Here is a 19,749-nt window from a genome sequence, read left to right as displayed (position 1 = left end):
TATATAATTAAGAATGGAAATTACTTCTAATGACAGTTATAAATATATTTAATATTTCTAATAAAACAAATCAAAACCATATAAACATATATATTATTAAATAAAAACATAATTACTCCAACAGTTAGGGTCTTCTTCTTTTACCCATTGTATCTGGATCAAACCCTCATCCCCTCAATATAGATGAGCATAAATAAAAAAATGCCTTTAGTGCAAATGATGGATTGTTTTGGTGGATAGTGTTTTTATTATAACCACGTTAACATTTTTATTTACAAACCCAAGTGTTCCCTAAACAATTGTATCTGAAAGTGTTTCATGAAGAAGTATCTGATAGCGATTCTCCATAAAGCTCTTTCATAACCTAAAAACAGTTCTAAATTTTTTTGCAAAACACATTGATAAGAAATTTTTATGTCAAAAAGCAATAAACCCTAAGTTTTTCTTTTTCTTTTTATTTTTTTTAAAATAAGATATATTTACACTAAGGGGTATCGTCTTGAGTTCTTTTTAATTTACTCAGTATCTCGCAAATCTGAGAAGCTGAGTTCAAATTCTTTGGAGCAAATGATGGATTGTCTGGATGGTTATGGTCTTCGTCCTTCAGCCACTACAACCGGATTCAAATCCAAAATAAATTATTTGGGCCTAAGTGGACTTGACAAACTAGGCTTGGGTTTCAGCCCAGATTGATTTGGTGTTCTTTTTAAGCCCATGGCCACCATTACCTTTTTCTGTTTTCTTCTTCTGGTCTACCCCTGGATTAAGTTGCGACCAAAATCATTCGAAATTCAATCAAATTCAGTTCGGTGCCGAAACACCGAAAGAAAAAGAAAGAGGGGAATTCGCAATCGCAATCGCAGTTGCAATGGCATTGTCGGTGGAACTTGGAGGAGGGACGTTATCGGAGATATACCAGAGCGCCAAGAAAGTGTTGCTCAGAACAAGAGACGGCCTCGAGAGGCTGGAGAGGTTGGAGCACGCAGGTGGCGGCATCGACTCCCCGGACCTTTCTACCTCCGTCAAAAGAGATATCTCTCAGATCCAATCCCTCTGCGCCGAGATGGACCGACTCTGGCGATCTGTGGGTGCCAAATCTCAACGCGATCTCTGGAAAAGGTTGGTTTTCTTGCATTGATCCCTTGAACCTTGATGTGGTTTTTTGCCATTTTCGCATATTGTGATTGGAATTCGACTTTTTTTTTTAATTCCGTTTATTACCATGATCTTTGAGTTGGGTTTTTGTTATTTTGGACATTGTAATTGGAATTGGGGCATTTTGCTCATTAATTCATTGAACATTGTGGTGGGATTTTGTCAATTTTGTATATGGTGGTTGTAATTGTGATTGGGTTTGTTGAACTGGATCCTGATTTGCTTTTTGTTATGCAGAAAAGTGGAACAAATAGCGGAAGAGGCTCAGTCCTTGAAAGATAGTTTGGATAGGTATGATGCGAGGAATCAGAAGAGGGCGACAGAAGCGAGAGAGAGGGCAGAGTTGCTTGGAAGAGCTGTATTAAACCCGAAATCCCTTTTAACATTTTGTTTACTGCTTCAGTATCATGTATGCCTTTTGTTTTATATCTGCCTATGTTATTGTGATGTAGAATGGGGATGGTGCTCATGTTATGAGAATCTTCGACGAGGAGGCGCAAGCAAGGGACTCAGTTCGTAACTCTGCTCGCATGCTTGAAGAAACCAATGCTACTGGGGAAGCTATTCTTAGAAAATATGCAGAACAGAGGGAATTTCTAAAGGTATCACCCTATTTGTGCTCACCGTTATGCACCTCAACTTTCATGATTATCGAAAAAAAGCAATGGTGAAACTGTGGCTTTGTCTATATCATTTTTGTTGAATTTAAAACGTTCATTGGAGTACTTACTCAGGTTTTATAGCAAATTTTAACTAGTAAAGGACAAGAAAATTGGTAGCTCTTCTTTGATATTTTGTGCACATAGTAGTTCTATAAACGAATAGGTTGAGTTAACATTTGAGATGAGCATATGTGATGCAGGATAAGAGAGAATTAGAGAGGAAGTAGACAGAATAGGAAACTTAAACAAGGATCTAACTAGAACCAATATTCTTATTCTTTCCATGTATTGGCAGAAGTAATCAGTCTCCAACTATCATGAATATCCTTGTATTGAAGTTCTACCTGAAACACTCTATTGTATGATTCATTTGTTAGTGAATGAATTCAAACTAGTCAATTCTAGATGTGATTATCTTCCCCCGCATACCCATACAGAGAGTACTCTGATATAGCCCTTCCTGATATAGGATAAAACGCATGTTGGATTGTAACAAGAGAACTCAGGTGGCTTAACGTCATTACCTTGGACGGTTTGATGCATTTGTGTTGATTTTAGAATCCAAAAATGCCTCAAATAAAACTGAACAACAACAAAAATAATACTTTGATATAGCACATCCCCAGTTTTGCAAGAGAAGATCTGGCTTTGTTCTTGAATTCAGGTGGTTTAAACCTTTTATCTCGGGAACTTTGGTGTGTTGATGATGGTTGAATTTACAATTGCCATTAACTTTTTGTAGCACACTGAAGATTAGTCATAGCAAATTAAAAGAAGTTAAACAGGCCGATAGCTATATAATCTGTTTGATACATAACAGTTAGTGATGCATAACATGTTATTGCTACTAATGCTTGTTAAAATGATGCTGAATCATCTACTAACTTGTTTCAGAGAGCACAACGAAAAGCACTGGATGTCCTGAACACAGTGGGTCTTTCCAACTCTGTATTGAAGCTCATTGAGAGGCGCAACCGTGTTGATCAGTGGATCAAGTACGCAGGCATGATTCTGACAGTCGTCGTTCTATTCCTCATATGGAGGTGGAGACGGTGATCTACGCTGCAACAGCTGCTAGGCTATTCTGTTTCTACTTTTTGTGGAAAAATCATATGGTTCCTATTGTAATTTGGTCTCACATTTGAACAGGCTCACAATCATTTCTGAGGCCATATTTTAGATGTATCACTCGTATAAATATAAATTTACGTTCATGTGGATGGTTTAAATCTCGAGGTTTTTTTCTTTCTTTCTTTTTGAAAAGTAAAATTGAATCCAAGAAGGATACCAAGCATCCCCTTAATTTCACCGCTTTGCTAGACGGGTCCCAAGTTCAAACTTCCCTCATCCAAATACAACAATAATAAGAAAGTCTTATCCCACTAAGTAATGAGCAGCTATATGAATCCTAGAACGTCTGTCTTCTGTTAGACAAATTTCCCTCATCCAAATAAAAAAGAAAATAAGTTCAATCCATGCACTTCCATTCCAAAACCCCCACACCCTTTTTGGTTCCAATAGAATGAAAGAATTTCAGTTTACTAATAGAGGCAACTCTGAACGACTGTATTTCTGATGAATGTAATCTATATAATAATGATTCATACTTTACATCGACGAAATTCATTGTTCATTACACTGTACAATCAAACATATTAGAGGAATCGTATATGAAAAATTGAGCCCTAGAGCAATGAACAAACCTAATCTGAATGCATGAATGGATCTTCAACTTCAGATGAATGCTCATCGGCCATCACAGCAATGGCTCTTGCAAACCAAAAGAATCATGTCCGACTCAAAAAAATATACGGAAGTGTCAGGGAGTGGAGTAACTCATGAAGACTCAACTTTGTTGTAAGGCTCCATCCACTTCCAAACAGAAACAAGACCCGTTGCATCCCCGCTGAAGAATAATCCTCCAGGTCCTACCCCAATCTTCCGAATTTCTCGTTTTGCAAATAATCTGCCCCTTTCAGAAAATCTGTAAAAGCAAATCATAAAGTGAGAAGCTTTGGAACTTCAAACAAAGAATCAGAGCGTTTAGTATCAGGCACTGTGGACTTACGATGGCAGCTCCAATAATCGAACAGAATTATCATTGCAAGAACAAAGCAAGATTGGCTTCGTTTCCGGGTCTGTCATTCCAGCAAGATCAAGGACACCCTGTTGCATGAAGAATAGCATCATAAGATTTGGTTTGTGCAAAAAATGGAAATTGAGCACACCACTATCAAGTATACAACAAGACTTTATCAGACAGTAATACAAATTGCACAACTTAATGCAAGAATATTACTTTGAACCGTGAAAACTAACACTCTAGAACACTACAATAACTGAAAGTACATAACAACATGGAAAAGGATTAAAGATAGAATAACATACATGCTCCTCACTGTGGGTGTAGGTCACTTCCAAGCTGCCTTGTTCAATGGCTGCCCACACCTTTATTGTGCAGTCCAATGAACACGAGAGCAAAAATTTATCCCAGCAAATAAGAGACATCACCACACCAGAATGCCCTTTTAGTGTCATAACACACTGTAAAGTATCAAGATCCCAAACCTGAAACAAAGAAAAAATCACAGTAAATTACCCTATATGACACTGAACACAGAAGCACTACAAAATAAGGGTTTTGGCTACACTGCATTAAGTAATATCCCAACAGCATATATTACAATAAATTCTACAAACTTACCCTGATTGTATGGTCCACAGATCCCGAGTACAGCCTGTTTGCCCCAACAATTAAACATACAACAGGACCAGTGTGGCCTTTCAGAGTTGCTGCAGGAACAAACGAATTTGTTTGGGGACAGCCTTTCCACACATATATAACACCATCCTGCAGTATATAAGGAAACAGATAAATCATTTGAAACTTATGAACTATGAATAAGTGGATGAAGAAATATCCAATTGTTAGGTTCTCTACCTGTGCCCCAGCAAAAAGCATTTCTTTACCAACCACAATAGCATGCACTTGGCCTGCAGGTCCATCCAGATTGAATTCCACATTTGATTCAATGTTCCATGCCTGCAACATCAAGCACAATGAGCATAAACATATTGAAGAAACCAAGCAACAAAAAGAATACACAACTGTATAACAATGAAATTAACATGCTAAAATACCTTAACAAGATTTGGAACGCCAATGAAAATCCATGGTCCTTCACTAACTAAACAACCTGCTTCATCACTGAGGTTCACAACACGGTCACACTGACCATTATAGCAGTCCCAAACTCTGGCTGCTCCGTCTTTATCAGCAGAATAAAGCTTGTTAGATCTTTCAGGAAGTGCAATACCAGTGACGGCCTGTTGACATATATTTCACCATTAGAATGACCGTCCAAACACACAAATTAAGAAGAACGACATATACCTATTAGTGCTCTATAGAAGTGGAAATAGAAGGTAAGCAAAATTTGCTTTTTAGAATATAAAATTACTCTATATAAGTTTAATCTTTCCATAAACAATTGTGTTTGGAAATATATAAATTATAATTTTGGAAGACCAATAACTAACACAAAATACACGAGCTTGAGTAAAACTGTAAAACAAGTAATAGCCAAAATTATATTGTCTTCTCAACTCATCAGCTTCTTCTAGTTTCCCGTTCAAAGAAGACAGAATAGAACAAATTTAAAACGACAACATATTTGTTTAATAGAAGTACCTTCTTGTGCCCTTGGAGTTTTGCCAACATTGAGAACCCCTTTCCACTAAACCACTTGTGCAAATACAGGCATCGATCACCTTTCACACAATTCCCATCTACCCAGTACTTGCAGACTTGGGATTTCTGAATAGCATTGCTTGTCTGAGTAGCATTGCTTGTCGGCCCAGGATTGCTCTTCTGAGTAGCATTGCCTTTCTGAGCCGCAATGCTTTTCTGATGAGCATTGTATGCATTGCCTTTCTGAGCAGCATTGTCTTTCTGAGGAGCATTGTATGCATTGCCCTTTCCGGTAGCAGTTTCCTCCTTTGTCCAAACAAGAGCCTTCTGTTTTGAAATGTGAAGGTTCATGGATGACTCTGGTGCACCCGGGTGCAAAAACCTACAGGATTCCTTAGTGCATCTTCCAGCCGCCCAATAAATGCAAACAGATTTTGAAGGTCCTCCTACTGGTCGACTATACGCTGATCTTTCTGGTCTATTTGCGGGCTTCCTTAATGCCTTAGTGGCCATACTATAAACACAAATTTAGTACCAATGAGAGATTGCCGGCAGACAGCTTAAAAGTGACCCACCCAAACAGAAACCCTAAATATCAAGTATCAACAGAACCCCAATTCTCACATTCTAATATGTCCTCCTTTCTTCAAATAACCGGAAAATTAAATGAAACCCAGTAAGCCTTGAAATCTGAATGGATGTAGTACAAACACGCTCTAGGAATCGAGAAACTATCAATGTCGGATTCTTTAATTCAAATCACTGAACCAAAAACGAAAACTTTTCAATCTAATCAGCCGCCAACTCCTGGGCGAATTCTAAATAAAAACAAAAGTAAGCCGAAAATCAAAACCCTAGATTTGCAGCCTGATTGAGAATCAACTCCTTAGTACGATCACGCTCTAAGAATCGAGAAACTCAAGGTCAAATTCTTTAAATCCTTTGAAGAAATTCGAAAACTTTGCAATCTAATCAGTCGCCGATTCCTGAGCGAATTCTAAATAAAAATATAAGTAATCTGAAAAACGAAACCTTAAATTTGCATCCTGAGCGACAATCAAACCCAGACAGAAAACCCATCATCATCCTTACGATAAATGCGTTCCGCTAAAAAAATCCCTAGATGGCCTCCTGGGGTATCCGTTAACGTCGTGTAAAGAACAAAACCCTAGATGTAATTACGCGATTGCAGAGACGTGCGTACGGAGAAGAAGCAAACCTGAGAGAAGAGAAGTAATCGATGATCGATTCGATTAGCCGAAAGCCTGAAGGCTTGAAGCGATTCGAGTATCGTGTAAACTGTTTCCAATGCCCAGTCAATCGAAGTCGACGAGCGATCGCAGAGAGATGGAGAGAATGTGAATAGTTAGCGATTGAAACCCTAATTTTATGAGAAGTTTGATCGCAGAGAGACGGAGAGAATTGATGAAATATGATCACACTGGGCCTGTAGCTGCCTTTATATACTTATCGTAGGTTGGAGTATCCTACTCGCGCCAGATAAAATGTACTGGGACGCGGGATCTGGCAGCTAATCCTGACCCTCCGTTATATGTTTTTCTTACGCAACTAATCCTGACCCTTGGATTTGTATATTTTGGAAACCACCACAAATAATTCCGTTTTTCCTCGCTTTCAAAAAAAACAAAAGAAAAATCGTTTTTCCCTCTTCATAAATTTTTCTTTAAGTCCTTATAATTTTTTTTTATTCACTTCATTCAGTTTTTCTAAAGATAATTTTTAGAGGATTGAGTTTGTAGACAAAATTGGTAGACATCACATGCACCGCCATCTTCAGCCGAAAAAGCCAAAAAATTATTTTTAATGAACAATATCAGGTTATGCTCATATTCTTCAATTGGAAGACCTGACAAATGATATTATCTACGAAGGAGGGGTGGGTTTAACATCACAATAAATTAGCAATAATATAATTCAAATTACCTTTTAAAAAATATAGAATTTAAAACCTTTAACTTATAAATGAAAATAAATACTACTAAAGAGTGGTACTGAACGGCAGTGGGCTTCATAGAGTTAGGGATGAGCTTTTGATAAATCCGGCCATTTTTGAGTCTTTTGACTTATGGATTTTAATCCTCAAATAGAAATGGCCTAAGCCCTTTCCTTTGTAGACGTACGATACTGAAAGAGAGGATCCTCGCTCTATGCTCTTTGGGAGGATTTTGGACTTTTCAATTATATTTGTTTATTTTATATTATGCGATTATTTTTTATTAAAGTATTGTTGATATTCAATTTTAAATAAAAATTTTAACAATGATTTTTGACTAGGATGTGAATGGAGAATGCATGAGGATCCGGCGAGTATCCTGCTGGAACACTTGAAGCTGGTATTTGCTAAACCCCTCACTCTCCCTCTCTCTCTCTCATTAACATATACAGCAATGGCGAGCTCACAGGAAGAGGCCAAGCTCGAGCGATACCTCCAGTGGTTACAGGTTTTTACATTTTTCTGTATAAAATCTTTCACTAATCAAATAGTGCAACTGCGTTTTTGTTTTCGATCATTTGGGTTTCTGAATTCAGGTTAATGGAGCGGAGCTACACGGCTGCAAAATCAAATACTCCGATTCCAACAAAGGTTTTGGCATTTTTTCGGCTAATGATGTTTCTGATGGTAACCCACCTCTTCCTTTTACTCTTAAATTATTGGGTTTTTGTTTATCATGTTTTGAGTGTCAAAAGGCTGCATTCTTTGAAAACCATATGGGAAAATAAACCAGAGAACTCGATTTTATGGGTTTCTTGGGTTGGACAAACCTTGTTAACTCGAACTTATGCTCGAATTTTGGGATATTTGATAAGTTTAGTAAACATGGACATAATTTCTTAACCCGAATTAAAGGGCCACTAACTCAAGCAACTGGATATAAATATATGGGTTATTTACATCTTACATTTTTGTTTTAAACAGTAAATTGTTCATGATTTATCTGGTTCTTTGTCTAATTATTTATAGATATCATGAAAGGATTGAAGATGATTGTAATATATTTATTAGCGTAACTACTTGGTTAAACAACAACTTACATTTGTTCATAATAGTTGCAGAAGATTGTCATAATATTTTTTTTCCAATCTGCTCAGCAGCTTGAGTACTATGGACTACTACATTTCTTTGACCTCCTTATTCGGCGAAACTGTTCATGTCCTCCCCTTATTAAGATCCATGGGTATAAATAGAATTTGTTATGTGTCCCAATAAAACTACATTGTAAGGGGTTGATCCCGAAAATTCATACACCAGTTTGAAATGTTCTGTTTTTCCTTTATGATGTGGGGCATTCTAAGTTGGAAGTTGTAACAATCTCACATTTGGAGCATAATTCTGATTCATTTTGGGAAATAAATATCAGGGGTTCTATTAGTTGTTCATCTGGATTTGGCAATAACTCCAATGAGAGTTTTGCAAGACCCTCTTCTTGGACCAGAATGTAGAGCAATGTTTGAAGAAGGTGATGTAGATGATAGGTTCTTGATGATCTTATATCTGACAGTGGAGTGCCTCCGCAAAAATTCTTCTTGGAAACCGTATGTATAGATTTCATTTTGTTGAATTATCAATTCCAAACTTTCATGTTTCTTTGGTAGCTGAGCTTCTCTTGGGTGGAATGGAAGATAACATCAGGTACCTTGATATGCTTCCGACCACTTTTGGTAATCCACTTTGGTTTACTGATGATGAGCTTTTGGAGCTAAAAGGGACAACATGGTATCGAGCAATGGAACTGCAGGTAAAAGAGTTTTGGGTATCTGGCCATCATAGTTAAATATCCAAATGTAGGTTGTATATGTACATGTCATCTGATGTGGGAAACTGCATCCAATGATGGTTTGTTATGGTTCTTCTAAAGATGAGGTATAGATAGTGTACAATACCTTTCTGAAATTTTTTCTTATGAGATGTCAGAAAATGCTTTTAATTTTTAGCTAGTATTCAGGTGTGCACAGACTTTTAGGTTGGAGTTTATTTTTTGTGATATTGATACTGTCATTTGTTGGGCTTTTAGGTTAAACTTGTATTGATGTTCATGCCGAAAATTATCTATGTGTGGTTTCACAACTTTTTCACTCTAAGCTCATTTGGCTTCCCTGCATGCCAGAGTTTTGTTTAAATTGTATGGTTTTACAAAGTATCTGGATGTCATTTTTGATATATAGTTCTGTCAAATATGTTTGTAGTTTATCTTCCACGTGTAATATATGTGACCAGAGACAGGTTTATCTTACAGAAGAAAAGCTTGGTGTCGTTATATGATGACAAACTGAAGGCTCTGGTGAAGAAACTGTTAACTCTGGATAGGGATTTGGAAAGGTGTGTAAATCCATATGTATATGTACATATTTTCCTTATAAATTTCTGAAGGGAATGAAATTTGTAAGTATTTAATTCAGAAATCACAGAGGTAGCGTACGGTATGAATGATTGGTTGAGAATTTGAATAGTGGATCAGAGAACCAGATCCATATCCAAAACAGTAGGGTTCAAACTCTAGTCATGGTCGATTTAGATTGGACTTATTGATCCTATTTCAAATGACTTATGAGAAGCTGATTCATAGTTGGAATCACATGAATTTTGGTACAATATTAAGGAGATGGTTTTGATGTGATTCACAGCTTAATTTTATGCCTAGGCGACTGATACAAGCTTGAGCTTGATTTGTTCCTTGAATCAACAAACAGGATTGAAAGACACCATGGCTTGAACTCAAGCTATTCATGACTGGATTGGACCTCTATAACCATATTAAAATGGATGCTTTTACCAAAATAGTCAAAAGAAATTATGTCTTTTATCAATTTTTCTTCTTTAAGACCATGATCTCTATTTACCCAACTGAAGGCGGATGTATTAGGCCTTAATATTTCAACTTTGTCAACTTTGTTTACGTTAACTTCAATTTTTCAACTTTCTGGTGGTTGGTTGTGTTCATGTACTTAACGTAAACAAAATTATCAGTTAATATGAAATGTAAAAAGTTGAAATAATCTAGTCTTTTATCCTGTGATTACAGAGAAGTGTATATTCTTATCTATATTCTGCGTGTTTGAATGTGTTTAACTTTACTTGTTGGTTTTTGTCGCTTAAGTGGAGTTTGTGTTCATGTACAGAATTATTTTAGTTTGTGTTCATGTACAGAATTATTTTAGTTTATTGTATATTCTTATCTATATTCTGCGTGTTTGAATGTGTTTAACTTTACTTGTTGGTTTTTTGTCGCTTAAGTGGTTTTTTGTCGCTTAAGAGGTCGCACTTGGTGCGATGGCAAGTGCCTTCGCCCATGAGCGGTAGGTCTCGGGTTCGAGACTTGGGAGCAGCCTCTCCATAAATGGGGGTAAGGCTAGCCGACATTCACCTCTCCCAGACCCTGCGTAAAGCGGGAGCCTTGTGCACTGGGTACGACCTTTATTCTTGTGGTCCTTGTCATGCCCAGTCTTGTGACTTTTTCCTAACTAGTGTTGGATCAACAAATATACAGCTGATGTTAAAACCCTGTGAAAGCATTATTTTTCGTTTTTGGTTAAATGCAAAAACATTATTTGGCTATGTAAGACATTTGGACTGTAGACCACAATTTATGATGAAATCTATCCGGTTGGTGGACTTCTGAAGTTTTGTATTTTTTGTTTTTTTGTTTTTTTTTTTTTTTTTTTGGTTACATTGAATTCATTGTTTAGAGGTCGCACTTGGTGCGATGGCAAGTGCCTTCGCCCACGGTAGGTCTCGGGTTCGAGACTTGGGAGCAGCCTCTTCATAAATGGGGGTAAGGCTAGCCGACATTCACCTCTCCCAGACCCTGCGTAAAGCGGGAGCCTTGTGCACTGGGTACGACCTTTATTGAATTCATTGTTTCATTGTTGAGTAATCCGGTGTCTTAGTCTGCATGCTCGTGCTACTTTCATATGAATTGGTCATCTATTTAATGGCCAGACTCTTGAATAATGGTATATGATGGCAGACTGTCAATTTTTCATGGTGCTAAGCTTTCAGTTGTCATTATGTTACTAGTGAATGAGGCGTATACTCTTGTAAGATGCTATGTAAATTGTAAAGTTACATGTTGAACAACATTCAGAAGGATAGACATTAGAATCAGATATATGCATCCTCAGAATTTACTATGATTAATTGCTGATCATATACAAGACCTGTTGCTTCTTTTTCAGAGATATGTGCTTTGAAGATTTCCTCTGGTAGGTACCATCTTTATGACTAATCTAATGATTTTTGTAATTGAATCCTCTCCTTAATAATGTCTTCATGGTGCTTTAGACCTTTGTTCCTTATGTATTACAATTGCTTTCATGCTAGGGCAAATTCTCTGTTTTGGACCCGTGCTTTAAACATTCCCCTTCCATATTCGTACGTATTTCCCAAAATTCAAGAAGACAGTGCGCTTCAGATGGCAAAAATTCTGAGGTTTCTACAAATATTTGCAAAGAAGAGTTGGTTAATGGAAGAGATGAAAGTGGTAAAGTCAATTTTTTTACGTCACCAATACACTTCATCAGTATGTACTAGGTGTTTGATTTGGTATTTTTTGATACAAAATGTTTCTGTTTATTCTAACATAAGTGATTTCTTTAATTAGGATGTCAGGTTGAAGGGGTTGATATTCAAGTTAGTAAAGTGACATCCCCGCCTAAACAAAACGAGACTGTCTGGGTGGAGGGTCTTGTTCCTGGCATTGACTTTTGCAACCATGGTATGCCGGTTGTTTATCAAGTGTTTGGAGAGTCTTTATTCTGTAAACCTTACTAGCTGAAATATGTGGCTCTTCAGATATAAAGGCAGCAGCAACATGGGAAGTTGATGAAACTGGATTGATAACTGGAGTTCCTAATTCTTGGTACCTTCTTTCTGGTAGTATTCTCTTAACATCAGTTGCTCCCCTTTTCTTGCTGAAAAGCAACAGCTTAATTTGTTACACTCATAATATCTTGTATTGGTTTCATCGCACACAAATTTATCTCACCCTGACTGTTGCTATTGAATTTTCGCAGTACTTGTTTTCACTTCTCCTCTTTTTATATTAGTAGAGTTTTAATCTCATCACATACAAGTTTATGTAACTTTGACAGTTTCTATGAATTGTTCCGCACTTGTTTTCATTTCTTTTCTTTGGTCTAATTAGCTGGGCCTTTTTTTGTCTCTTCAATTGGAAAGCTGGACAACCCTTGCAGATCGACGCAGAGATTTTCATAAGTTATGGTAGCAAAGGGAACGAGGTACTGTTTGGTGTCACTTATATTTTTGTTTGTTTCTGACACCAAATTTACTTTTAACATTGTATTTATTGTATACCTCCTAACAGGTGCCACCAGGCTTGACCTTCATCCTAGTAACTTAACATAATTTTGTCAAAATGGTTGCCTTTGTTCTCGCACATTGTTGCCTCAACTTATAATCTGGAATCATGTTTCATTTCATGTGCTACTTATTGCATTGCATGTCAACATTTTCATGCATTGAGCATACATTCTTACTTAGGCTTACGAGTCCAACAAATTTAACTTTCTCATGGTAATGCCTCTAGATTGTGCAGGAACTTTTTGAGTCCAAGTCATTCTCTGTGTTTGTGCAGGAACTGCTTTATCTGCATGGTTTTGTCCTTGATGATAATCCAGATGACTATCTCATGGTAATGCCTCTAGATTGGAATATCTTGTGGACTTGTCTTGAATGCTCATTTGTTTCTTAATTAAAATGACTCATTCACAATGGTTATATTATTTTAGATTTAATCCAAAGAAACTTAAACTTGACTCTATTTGATCTATTAAGGTCCATTATCCTGTGGAGGCCATTCAAAACGTTCCCTTTGCAGACTCGATAGCACAGCTTCTCGAAGCACAGGTCTGCTATTGTCTGTTTCTGAATTTCATTAAGAAATAAAATAAGTAATGCGATTGGAAATTTAAGGGCATAAACAAAAATGTTTCTTACTTTTTTTGTTTGTTTCCCCAAATTTTGCTTCATTATTCATAAACCTGGATCTAACGGAAGTCATGGCACAAAACCGAGCGCAATGGTGTTTTAGGATTCATATAACCGACCCCACTTAGTGGGTTAAGGCTTTGTTGTTGTTTATAAACCTGGTTGTTCACAGAAAGGCGAAACGAGGTGTCTGTTACCTAGAAGTTTACTGGATCATGGCTTTTTTGCAGTAGGCAACTCAAATACTGAAGGAGGTGAGAAGTGCAAACTCGACCATGTTTGCAGCTATAGTTGGAGTGGCCAGTGCAAGATGCCATCATACTCGAGCAGGTTGGTTTTCCCTGAAACCTTTTTGACAGCCTTGAGGACTATAGCCATGAAGGAGGATGAGCTATTTCAGGTTTCATTGCTGCTGGAAGAGGTAACAGCTCTGCAGCTATGCATTTTTTTTCTGACAAAACCTCGCCATTTCAGTTTTTGATAGCTGAGAATATACCTTCTTTACATAAGAAATATTAAGTTTATGGTAAAGCATTAGCGCCCCACCTAAGCGCTACACGGCTAGTCACCGCCCTAATGAATCCCTAGGCATTTGAAAATTAAGAAACAGCGCCTAGACCTCTGTTATGAATCATTTGTTTTCCTGATTAATACCCTAATTAAACTATTTTATCTTAAAGCTTGTACAATCAAGAGAGGGGAGGCAACCATCTGATTCAGAAGTTCAGGCTGCGGTATGGGAAACTTGTGGTGATTCCGGAGCTTTGCAAATACTTGTTGATCTTCTTAACATGAGGTAACAGAGTAGAAACCATCATTGAATGTATTTAGCAATGTATTATGACTAACTTGTCAAGGCGCATGCCTATATGCCTATATATATATGCAACTTTCAGAAGAGTTGTATTGTTAGTTACCTAACCGGATTTCCTACACTCAAAGATGACGGATCTTCAAGAGTCTTCTGGTACAGAGGACTGCGACACCAGTTTGCTTGAAAACGAACATATTACTGAAAGTGCGACCCAGCAGAATGAGAACAATTTAAGGTACCATCTTCGCCAAAACGAACATATTAGTGATCTTCATATGCGTTTTGCCTACACTAAATTTGCTAGTATTTCCGTCTGTGCAGTTTGTCGTCCATTGTCTCCTTTCCAACAACAAAAATGTCAGTAGAGAAACTCAATGTGTTTGTGTTAATCTTGGATTTCCTTGTTTCTTTTTCTAGCTGCAGTGGACAGACGAACAGCATTGCACGACACAAGTCGGCGAGTTGAAATGTCTGGTCTAGTATAGTCTATAGACGTGGGCAGAAGCAACTTACTCGACTATTCCTCAAGGAAGCAGAATGCGCCCTGCAATTAGCCCTCAGCGAAGGGAACTGACTGTTTATGTAAAATCATGCAAGCCTTTGCCAACTTTAGGAAGTGAATTTGGACAATGAATGTTCATAATAAAAGCACTTCTGCACATAGCTAGAAGTGCTTTTTGAAGCCGCAATCCCAAACCGGCTAGTGCTTGTAATTATTCTTTCTCGTGCATGCTAGTCGTTATATGTTTCCCTCATACAATAGGGTGCGACCAAAGTTTTCCTTCCCAACTTCTTTTGGTTACTACCAATCTATGGCAATTTTGCTGCAACCCCTATGGTTAATAGTTTCGTATAAATTTTCATGAAATGCTAACGACTGTCATCCACGCGCTTGGGGTGGCTGTTGGTACAAGTAGGCTGGCATGAAGGCCGGAATGAGGACAACGAATGATAGGAGAGGAGCACTGCCAAACACAAAGAAGCCGGCAAATGTGACAAGGCCATTTTTCCGTGGCTTTTCTGCCTCATTGGGCGGCAGCATTCCGTGAGCCATCATTTTCTCGTGCACCAAATATTTATTGTATTTTGCAAAAAAGTTCACAACCTAGTTCAAAGTAATGGACAACTGATATATGTTAGTCCTAAGCACAAATGTCTTATATTCGAATATTGTGAGTTTGCAACCAATTATGTCTTCACTCCCTTGTAACTTAATCTAAATATGTTGTTTAACAAAAATGTGGGTTAATTGAATTGAATGTGTGCCTATTGACTATTGTTAATCCCAATCAAATGGTCACACCAAGTTTTTGCTACAACCAATTGTATACACTTTTATATATGTATCTCTATCATCACACTCTTATCAATCTCTTTGAAGTCATAACTCTTAAAACACGTGATGAGACCGCTTTTTCACGATTCAACTTATCAAATCCAATGTCAATTCATCGAACAACAATCCCAATGCAAATATACAGCAAATTCTTGAGTTAATAAAATATACCACATACCAAGCATTCTGCACATTTTCTTTAAGCAAAATATTATCTTGGAGAAATGGAAACAAAGGAGATAGTAATTAGATTACCGGATGAAATACGACTAGCAGAGATGGAAGATGAGGAAACTATAGCAATAGTCATTTAACTTGGACTTTATTGGAGTAATGGTTGCTCAATTAAAAATCAATGATTATTGGTTCCTTAACTTATTAAAGCGTGCATCTATGATCATTTTTGTCAACTTCGTTAGAATTTCACTTAAAATGAGTCACGTACCACATACATAAAGCTGAATCAAGGGGCAAATATGGAAAACCAAATGAGAAAAATTGTAGCAATGGTTTCTTAACTTTAACCCAATTGGAGAAATGATCCCTCAACTTTAACAGTCAATTGGAGAAATGGTCGTTCAACTTTAATCCAACTATACCAATGATCCTTCCAATATGACTTATTTTGACGGAGTTGACAAAAATGACCATAGCTGCACGTTTTGATAAGTTAAGGGACCAATGATCGTGAATTTTTAGTTGAGGGACCAGTGCTCCAATTGAGTTAAAATTCAGGAATAATTTTTACAATTTTTTCATGGAAGAAATGAGTGAGAAGTAGGTAATGATGGCATCAAGACCTAAATGCAATTCTTAGCGGTGGAGCCAACATGAGTTCATTGGTTGTCCTTGACCTCAACAACCTTAAAAACCTCATGCATATTTGTTTGTGTATTGTATTTGACCCTTATAAACAATTAAGACAAACTAAACTACAATCTCCTCTTCCTACTTTTTTTTTATTTTCTTCTATCATATTTGTCTCCCTTTTCTCTTTTTGTGTGTGACTCTATTGTGAGCATCATGTGCTCGATGAAAATACGTTCGTTGAAAAGTCTTGACATTTTTTAACATTACTCCACAACATCTTGTATCCACCCTCGACATGCCTGTACAAATAATAGTAGTTGTCGACATATGTTTGTATAAGCTTTCGGCATATGTTAGCAAGAATTGATAGATGCGTACCAGGCATTCAATGAAATGGCTAAATGAAGCTTTTTTGGTCAATATTATGACTCCATTATTTAAAAATCTTAGTTACGCCACTGGTTACTCTCCTTTCCATGGCTCTTTTGGTCTCTCACTAGTAATACCACTTTTCTTCTTACCACCATCACTTCCACTGATAACATTATCGTCTGCTCCGATTAGCCGGCTATAATCTGCATCTGCCATTGTTGGGGGCCATTTTCTACTGTTTACTGTCTATAAATCCAAGTGTTTTTCATACATCAGCTCAGCTGGGACGTTAAATACCTCAATCAAGGGTAAACAAAGAAAAAGAGAGTCAAAAAAGAGAGGGGGTGTGAGTTGCCACCAAGGAAGAAAATATCGGTAATATCGGAAATATCGGTAGTCCGAAAACACGGAAATATCGATGGAAATATCGGGATAATATCGATATCGATAAAAATTACATGAAAACCACGGAAATTGTAAGAAAAACTTGGAAATTTTTAATGAAACTTTGCAGGATGTTTATTTAGTCAATTATCTATTAGTTTATCACAAAAAATTGGAAGGAAATGCATTGCATGATGGATTTAACTGATTTAAGTTGATTATATAGCGAGCTGGCAAATATTGTGAGTGTAGAAAATATGTAGTAATTAATGAAAGAAGTTTAAACACACCATAATCATTTATATATAATTAATTAGTACAATATTGGGAGGTTTTATTTAGGATATTAAAAAAAAAAAAAAGGGAAGTGAATAAAATAATGAAGAATAATGTGCTGAATTTGACACTGGTTTTCCGGCCAAACCACGGCGAGTTGGCCGGCGTGCAAGGTATCAATCTCTTCGTCTCGTCGAGTAGTACAACTTTCCTTTTTGTTTCACTCAATTTCGTTGAGTATTGAAAAAGTTATACTCATTTGAATCTTACCCAGTTTCCGGCGACCTCAGTGACTTTCGAGGCATTTTCCGGCCAAACCACGACGAGTCAGACGTCGTGTGAGGTATCATTCTCTTCCTCTCTTCGAGGGCTACAACTTTCGTTTTTGTCTTGCTTGATTTTGTTGAGTTTTGACAAAGTTATGGCCGTTTAAAGTGGGTGTGGATTTCCAATTTTCTCTCCCATTAGGTCGAGTCCCACATCACCCACGCGAGGGCAGTGAGCAAGCAAGAAGGCCTATAAAAGCCACATTCCCAAGCTGAGAAAAGCATGTTTTGCTCGGCCTATGGGCTATGATCAAGTGTAGTATGTGTTGAGATTTTTCAGTATTTTTAAGTATTTTTGAATATTATATTGCGATATTATCGATAATTTCAAAAATATCGCGATATTATCGATATTATCGATAATATTTTGATATCTTAACGAAAATCATTTGGATAGTTAAAAAAATATCGGACCTCCCAAAAAACGATAATATCGACGAAATATCGTCGATATTATCGATTTTTTCTTCCTTGGTTGCCACTCTGCATGCATGCAAGTGGTTCGACCCGTTGCCACGTCTGTCACTTGGTTGCAAGTATGTATGAGTGGCGATCGAGTCTGCCTTGGTCTGCCTCAAAAATTACATCACCTGAATATTTTAAGAAATAAAGAAATGAAAAAGAAAACTTTGGAAACGTGAAAGAATAGACCAAAATAAATATGCATTAAAATATATGATTTATTATTGAAAGGAAAACTAATGAAACAAATTTGAAAATTTTGAATTTTAACGATAAAGATAAAATAAAGAGTAAAGTAAATAGTATCATGATCGATTTTTTAGTGTAAAAATATGGTTTTCGTTAAAGTGAACAGTACTATAAATTTTTCGTTAAAGTTCTAATTAAAAAGAAAACTAATGAAAAATGATTTAAGAAATTCAAAGAGGATTCTCATTTGTTTTAGAAGTCTTCTCGACGCAACTCCAAGATTAAAATATTTATTTATTTTTATTTTATGTATTTCCTTCGTTGTCGTTTTAGTTATCACATGCTGATCAGCACTAACAGCTAGCTAATTTGTCAATTTTCCTACTTAATTATGTTTAGCAATCCAAAGCAAACGGTATTATCCTAATCTATTGGGAAATGGAAATGCCCCAAAATGGGCTCAATCTACATAGGCAGTTAGTTAAGTGCTAATTATATTCTCTAGTCAAACCATTATAACAAAACAACTTTAACGAAAAGTTATTGGTACTGTTCATTTTAACAAAAAATCATATTTTTATACTAAAAAGTTAATTATAGTACTATTCACTTTATCATTTATGTTGTCCTTATCGTTAAAACTTAAAGTTTTCAAATCATTTTCATAAATTTTCTTTTATAACAATGAGGTTTAATACTCTAATCTATATTTTTAAAGTTATGAGCTCATGCATTACCTTGCCTACCGGAAAGTACAAATAAATTATTATAACCATAAGAGGCAAAGAGTCAACCCATTAAACCAGAATTGCACTTCTCTAAAACTAGTTTTCTTTCACTAAATACAATATCTAACGTTTACTACCGCAGGATGGCTCAGTAGTTGAAGACGAATTTTAGGCTCGTAATTCTGCATGACACGTCTTGCGTTCGATTCTTGCCGCTGGTGAATCACACGATGGTGGCCAGGGGAGACTAAAATGCCTCTGTGAGTCTTTCTGGCTCCCGGAAGAGTGGACTGTCGTGGCAAAACCACCAGCTAGTCCCCTTTTTGTTAAAAAAAGAAAAAGAAAAAAAAAGAGCTGCTATTAGCATTTCAAAAATCTCATTCTACACTCCTCACAAGTGTTTTTTTTTTTCTTCTAATTATAGAAAGTTTAGAGTGTAAAATGAGATTTTTGGAGCGCCAATAACAATTCCTTAAAAAATATCTAACATTCTTGTTAATCTTTACACGTCATATGTTTAAATATTGTTAATAGCCAATTCGAAACAACCTAATGTTAATAACCAATTCGATAACAAC

General features: G+C 36.6%; 3 protein-coding genes across 4 annotated transcripts; 2 read left to right on the top strand and 1 right to left on the bottom strand.

Annotated features, from left to right (window-relative positions):
- The first annotated feature begins 674 nt into the window (after positions 1-674).
- LOC103405194 (membrin-11-like) lies at positions 675-3,046 on the top strand. Its single transcript, XM_008344166.4, has 4 exons — positions 675-1,119; positions 1,393-1,513; positions 1,608-1,757; positions 2,712-3,046. Exons 1-4 carry the CDS (start codon positions 869-871, stop codon positions 2,871-2,873), a joined length of 684 nt encoding a protein of 227 aa, XP_008342388.1. The 5' UTR covers positions 675-868; the 3' UTR covers positions 2,874-3,046.
- A 340-nt stretch (positions 3,047-3,386) lies between these two features.
- LOC103405202 (zinc finger CCCH domain-containing protein 48-like) lies at positions 3,387-7,027 on the bottom strand. Of its 2 annotated transcripts, XM_008344177.4 has the most exons (8): positions 6,728-7,027; positions 5,509-6,022; positions 4,959-5,144; positions 4,759-4,860; positions 4,522-4,668; positions 4,206-4,385; positions 3,886-3,983; positions 3,387-3,801 (listed from the first exon to the last, which is right to left on the bottom strand). In XM_008344177.4, the coding sequence occupies exons 2-8, from the start codon at positions 6,019-6,021 to the stop codon at positions 3,654-3,656; spliced, it is 1,374 nt and encodes a 457-aa protein (XP_008342399.1). In that variant the 5' UTR covers position 6,022; positions 6,728-7,027; the 3' UTR covers positions 3,387-3,653. The 2 variants fall into 2 exon arrangements, with proteins under 2 accessions (XP_008342399.1, XP_070672630.1); XM_070816529.1 differs by lacking the exon at positions 6,728-7,027 and having other exon boundaries at positions 5,509-6,161.
- A 639-nt stretch (positions 7,028-7,666) lies between these two features.
- Positions 7,667-15,118, top strand: LOC103405210 (ribosomal lysine N-methyltransferase set10). Its single transcript, XM_070816523.1, is given in 17 exon segments — positions 7,667-7,970; positions 8,059-8,149; positions 8,889-9,063; positions 9,161-9,266; positions 9,765-9,847; positions 11,704-11,730; positions 11,849-12,008; positions 12,129-12,140; positions 12,143-12,242; positions 12,320-12,400; positions 12,704-12,765; positions 13,122-13,178; positions 13,322-13,393; positions 13,647-13,895; positions 14,155-14,265; positions 14,411-14,523; positions 14,706-15,118. Coding segments are annotated over 17 exon segments (1,602 nt in total). The 5' UTR covers positions 7,667-7,916; the 3' UTR covers positions 14,755-15,118.
- The last annotated feature ends 4,631 nt before the right edge of the window (positions 15,119-19,749 follow it).

The sequence above is a fragment of the Malus domestica genome, chromosome 02, assembly GCF_042453785.1.
Source record: "Malus domestica chromosome 02, GDT2T_hap1".
In the NCBI taxonomy this organism is placed as follows: Eukaryota; Viridiplantae; Streptophyta; class Magnoliopsida; order Rosales; family Rosaceae; genus Malus; species Malus domestica.
This window is presented reverse-complemented; position numbering and strand designations above follow the sequence as displayed.

Bases quoted from the DNA above. Each gene is read 5' to 3' on its own strand.
- LOC103405194 (XM_008344166.4), top strand. From the start codon at position 869: ATGGCATTGTCGGTGGAACTTGGAGGAGGGACGTTATCGGAGATATAC. The intron at 1,120-1,392 runs GTTGGTTTTCTT...TTTGTTATGCAG, and splicing joins CAACGCGATCTCTGGAAAAG to AAAAGTGGAACAAATAGCGG. The intron at 1,758-2,711 runs GTATCACCCTAT...AACTTGTTTCAG, and splicing joins AACAGAGGGAATTTCTAAAG to AGAGCACAACGAAAAGCACT.
- LOC103405202 (XM_008344177.4), bottom strand. From the start codon at position 6,021: ATGGCCACTAAGGCATTAAGGAAGCCCGCAAATAGACCAGAAAGATCA. The intron at 4,669-4,758 runs GTAGAGAACCTA...TATATACTGCAG, and splicing joins TGCTTTTTGCTGGGGCACAG to GATGGTGTTATATATGTGTG. The intron at 4,386-4,521 runs GTAAGTTTGTAG...TCTTTGTTTCAG, and splicing joins CTGTGGACCATACAATCAGG to GTTTGGGATCTTGATACTTT.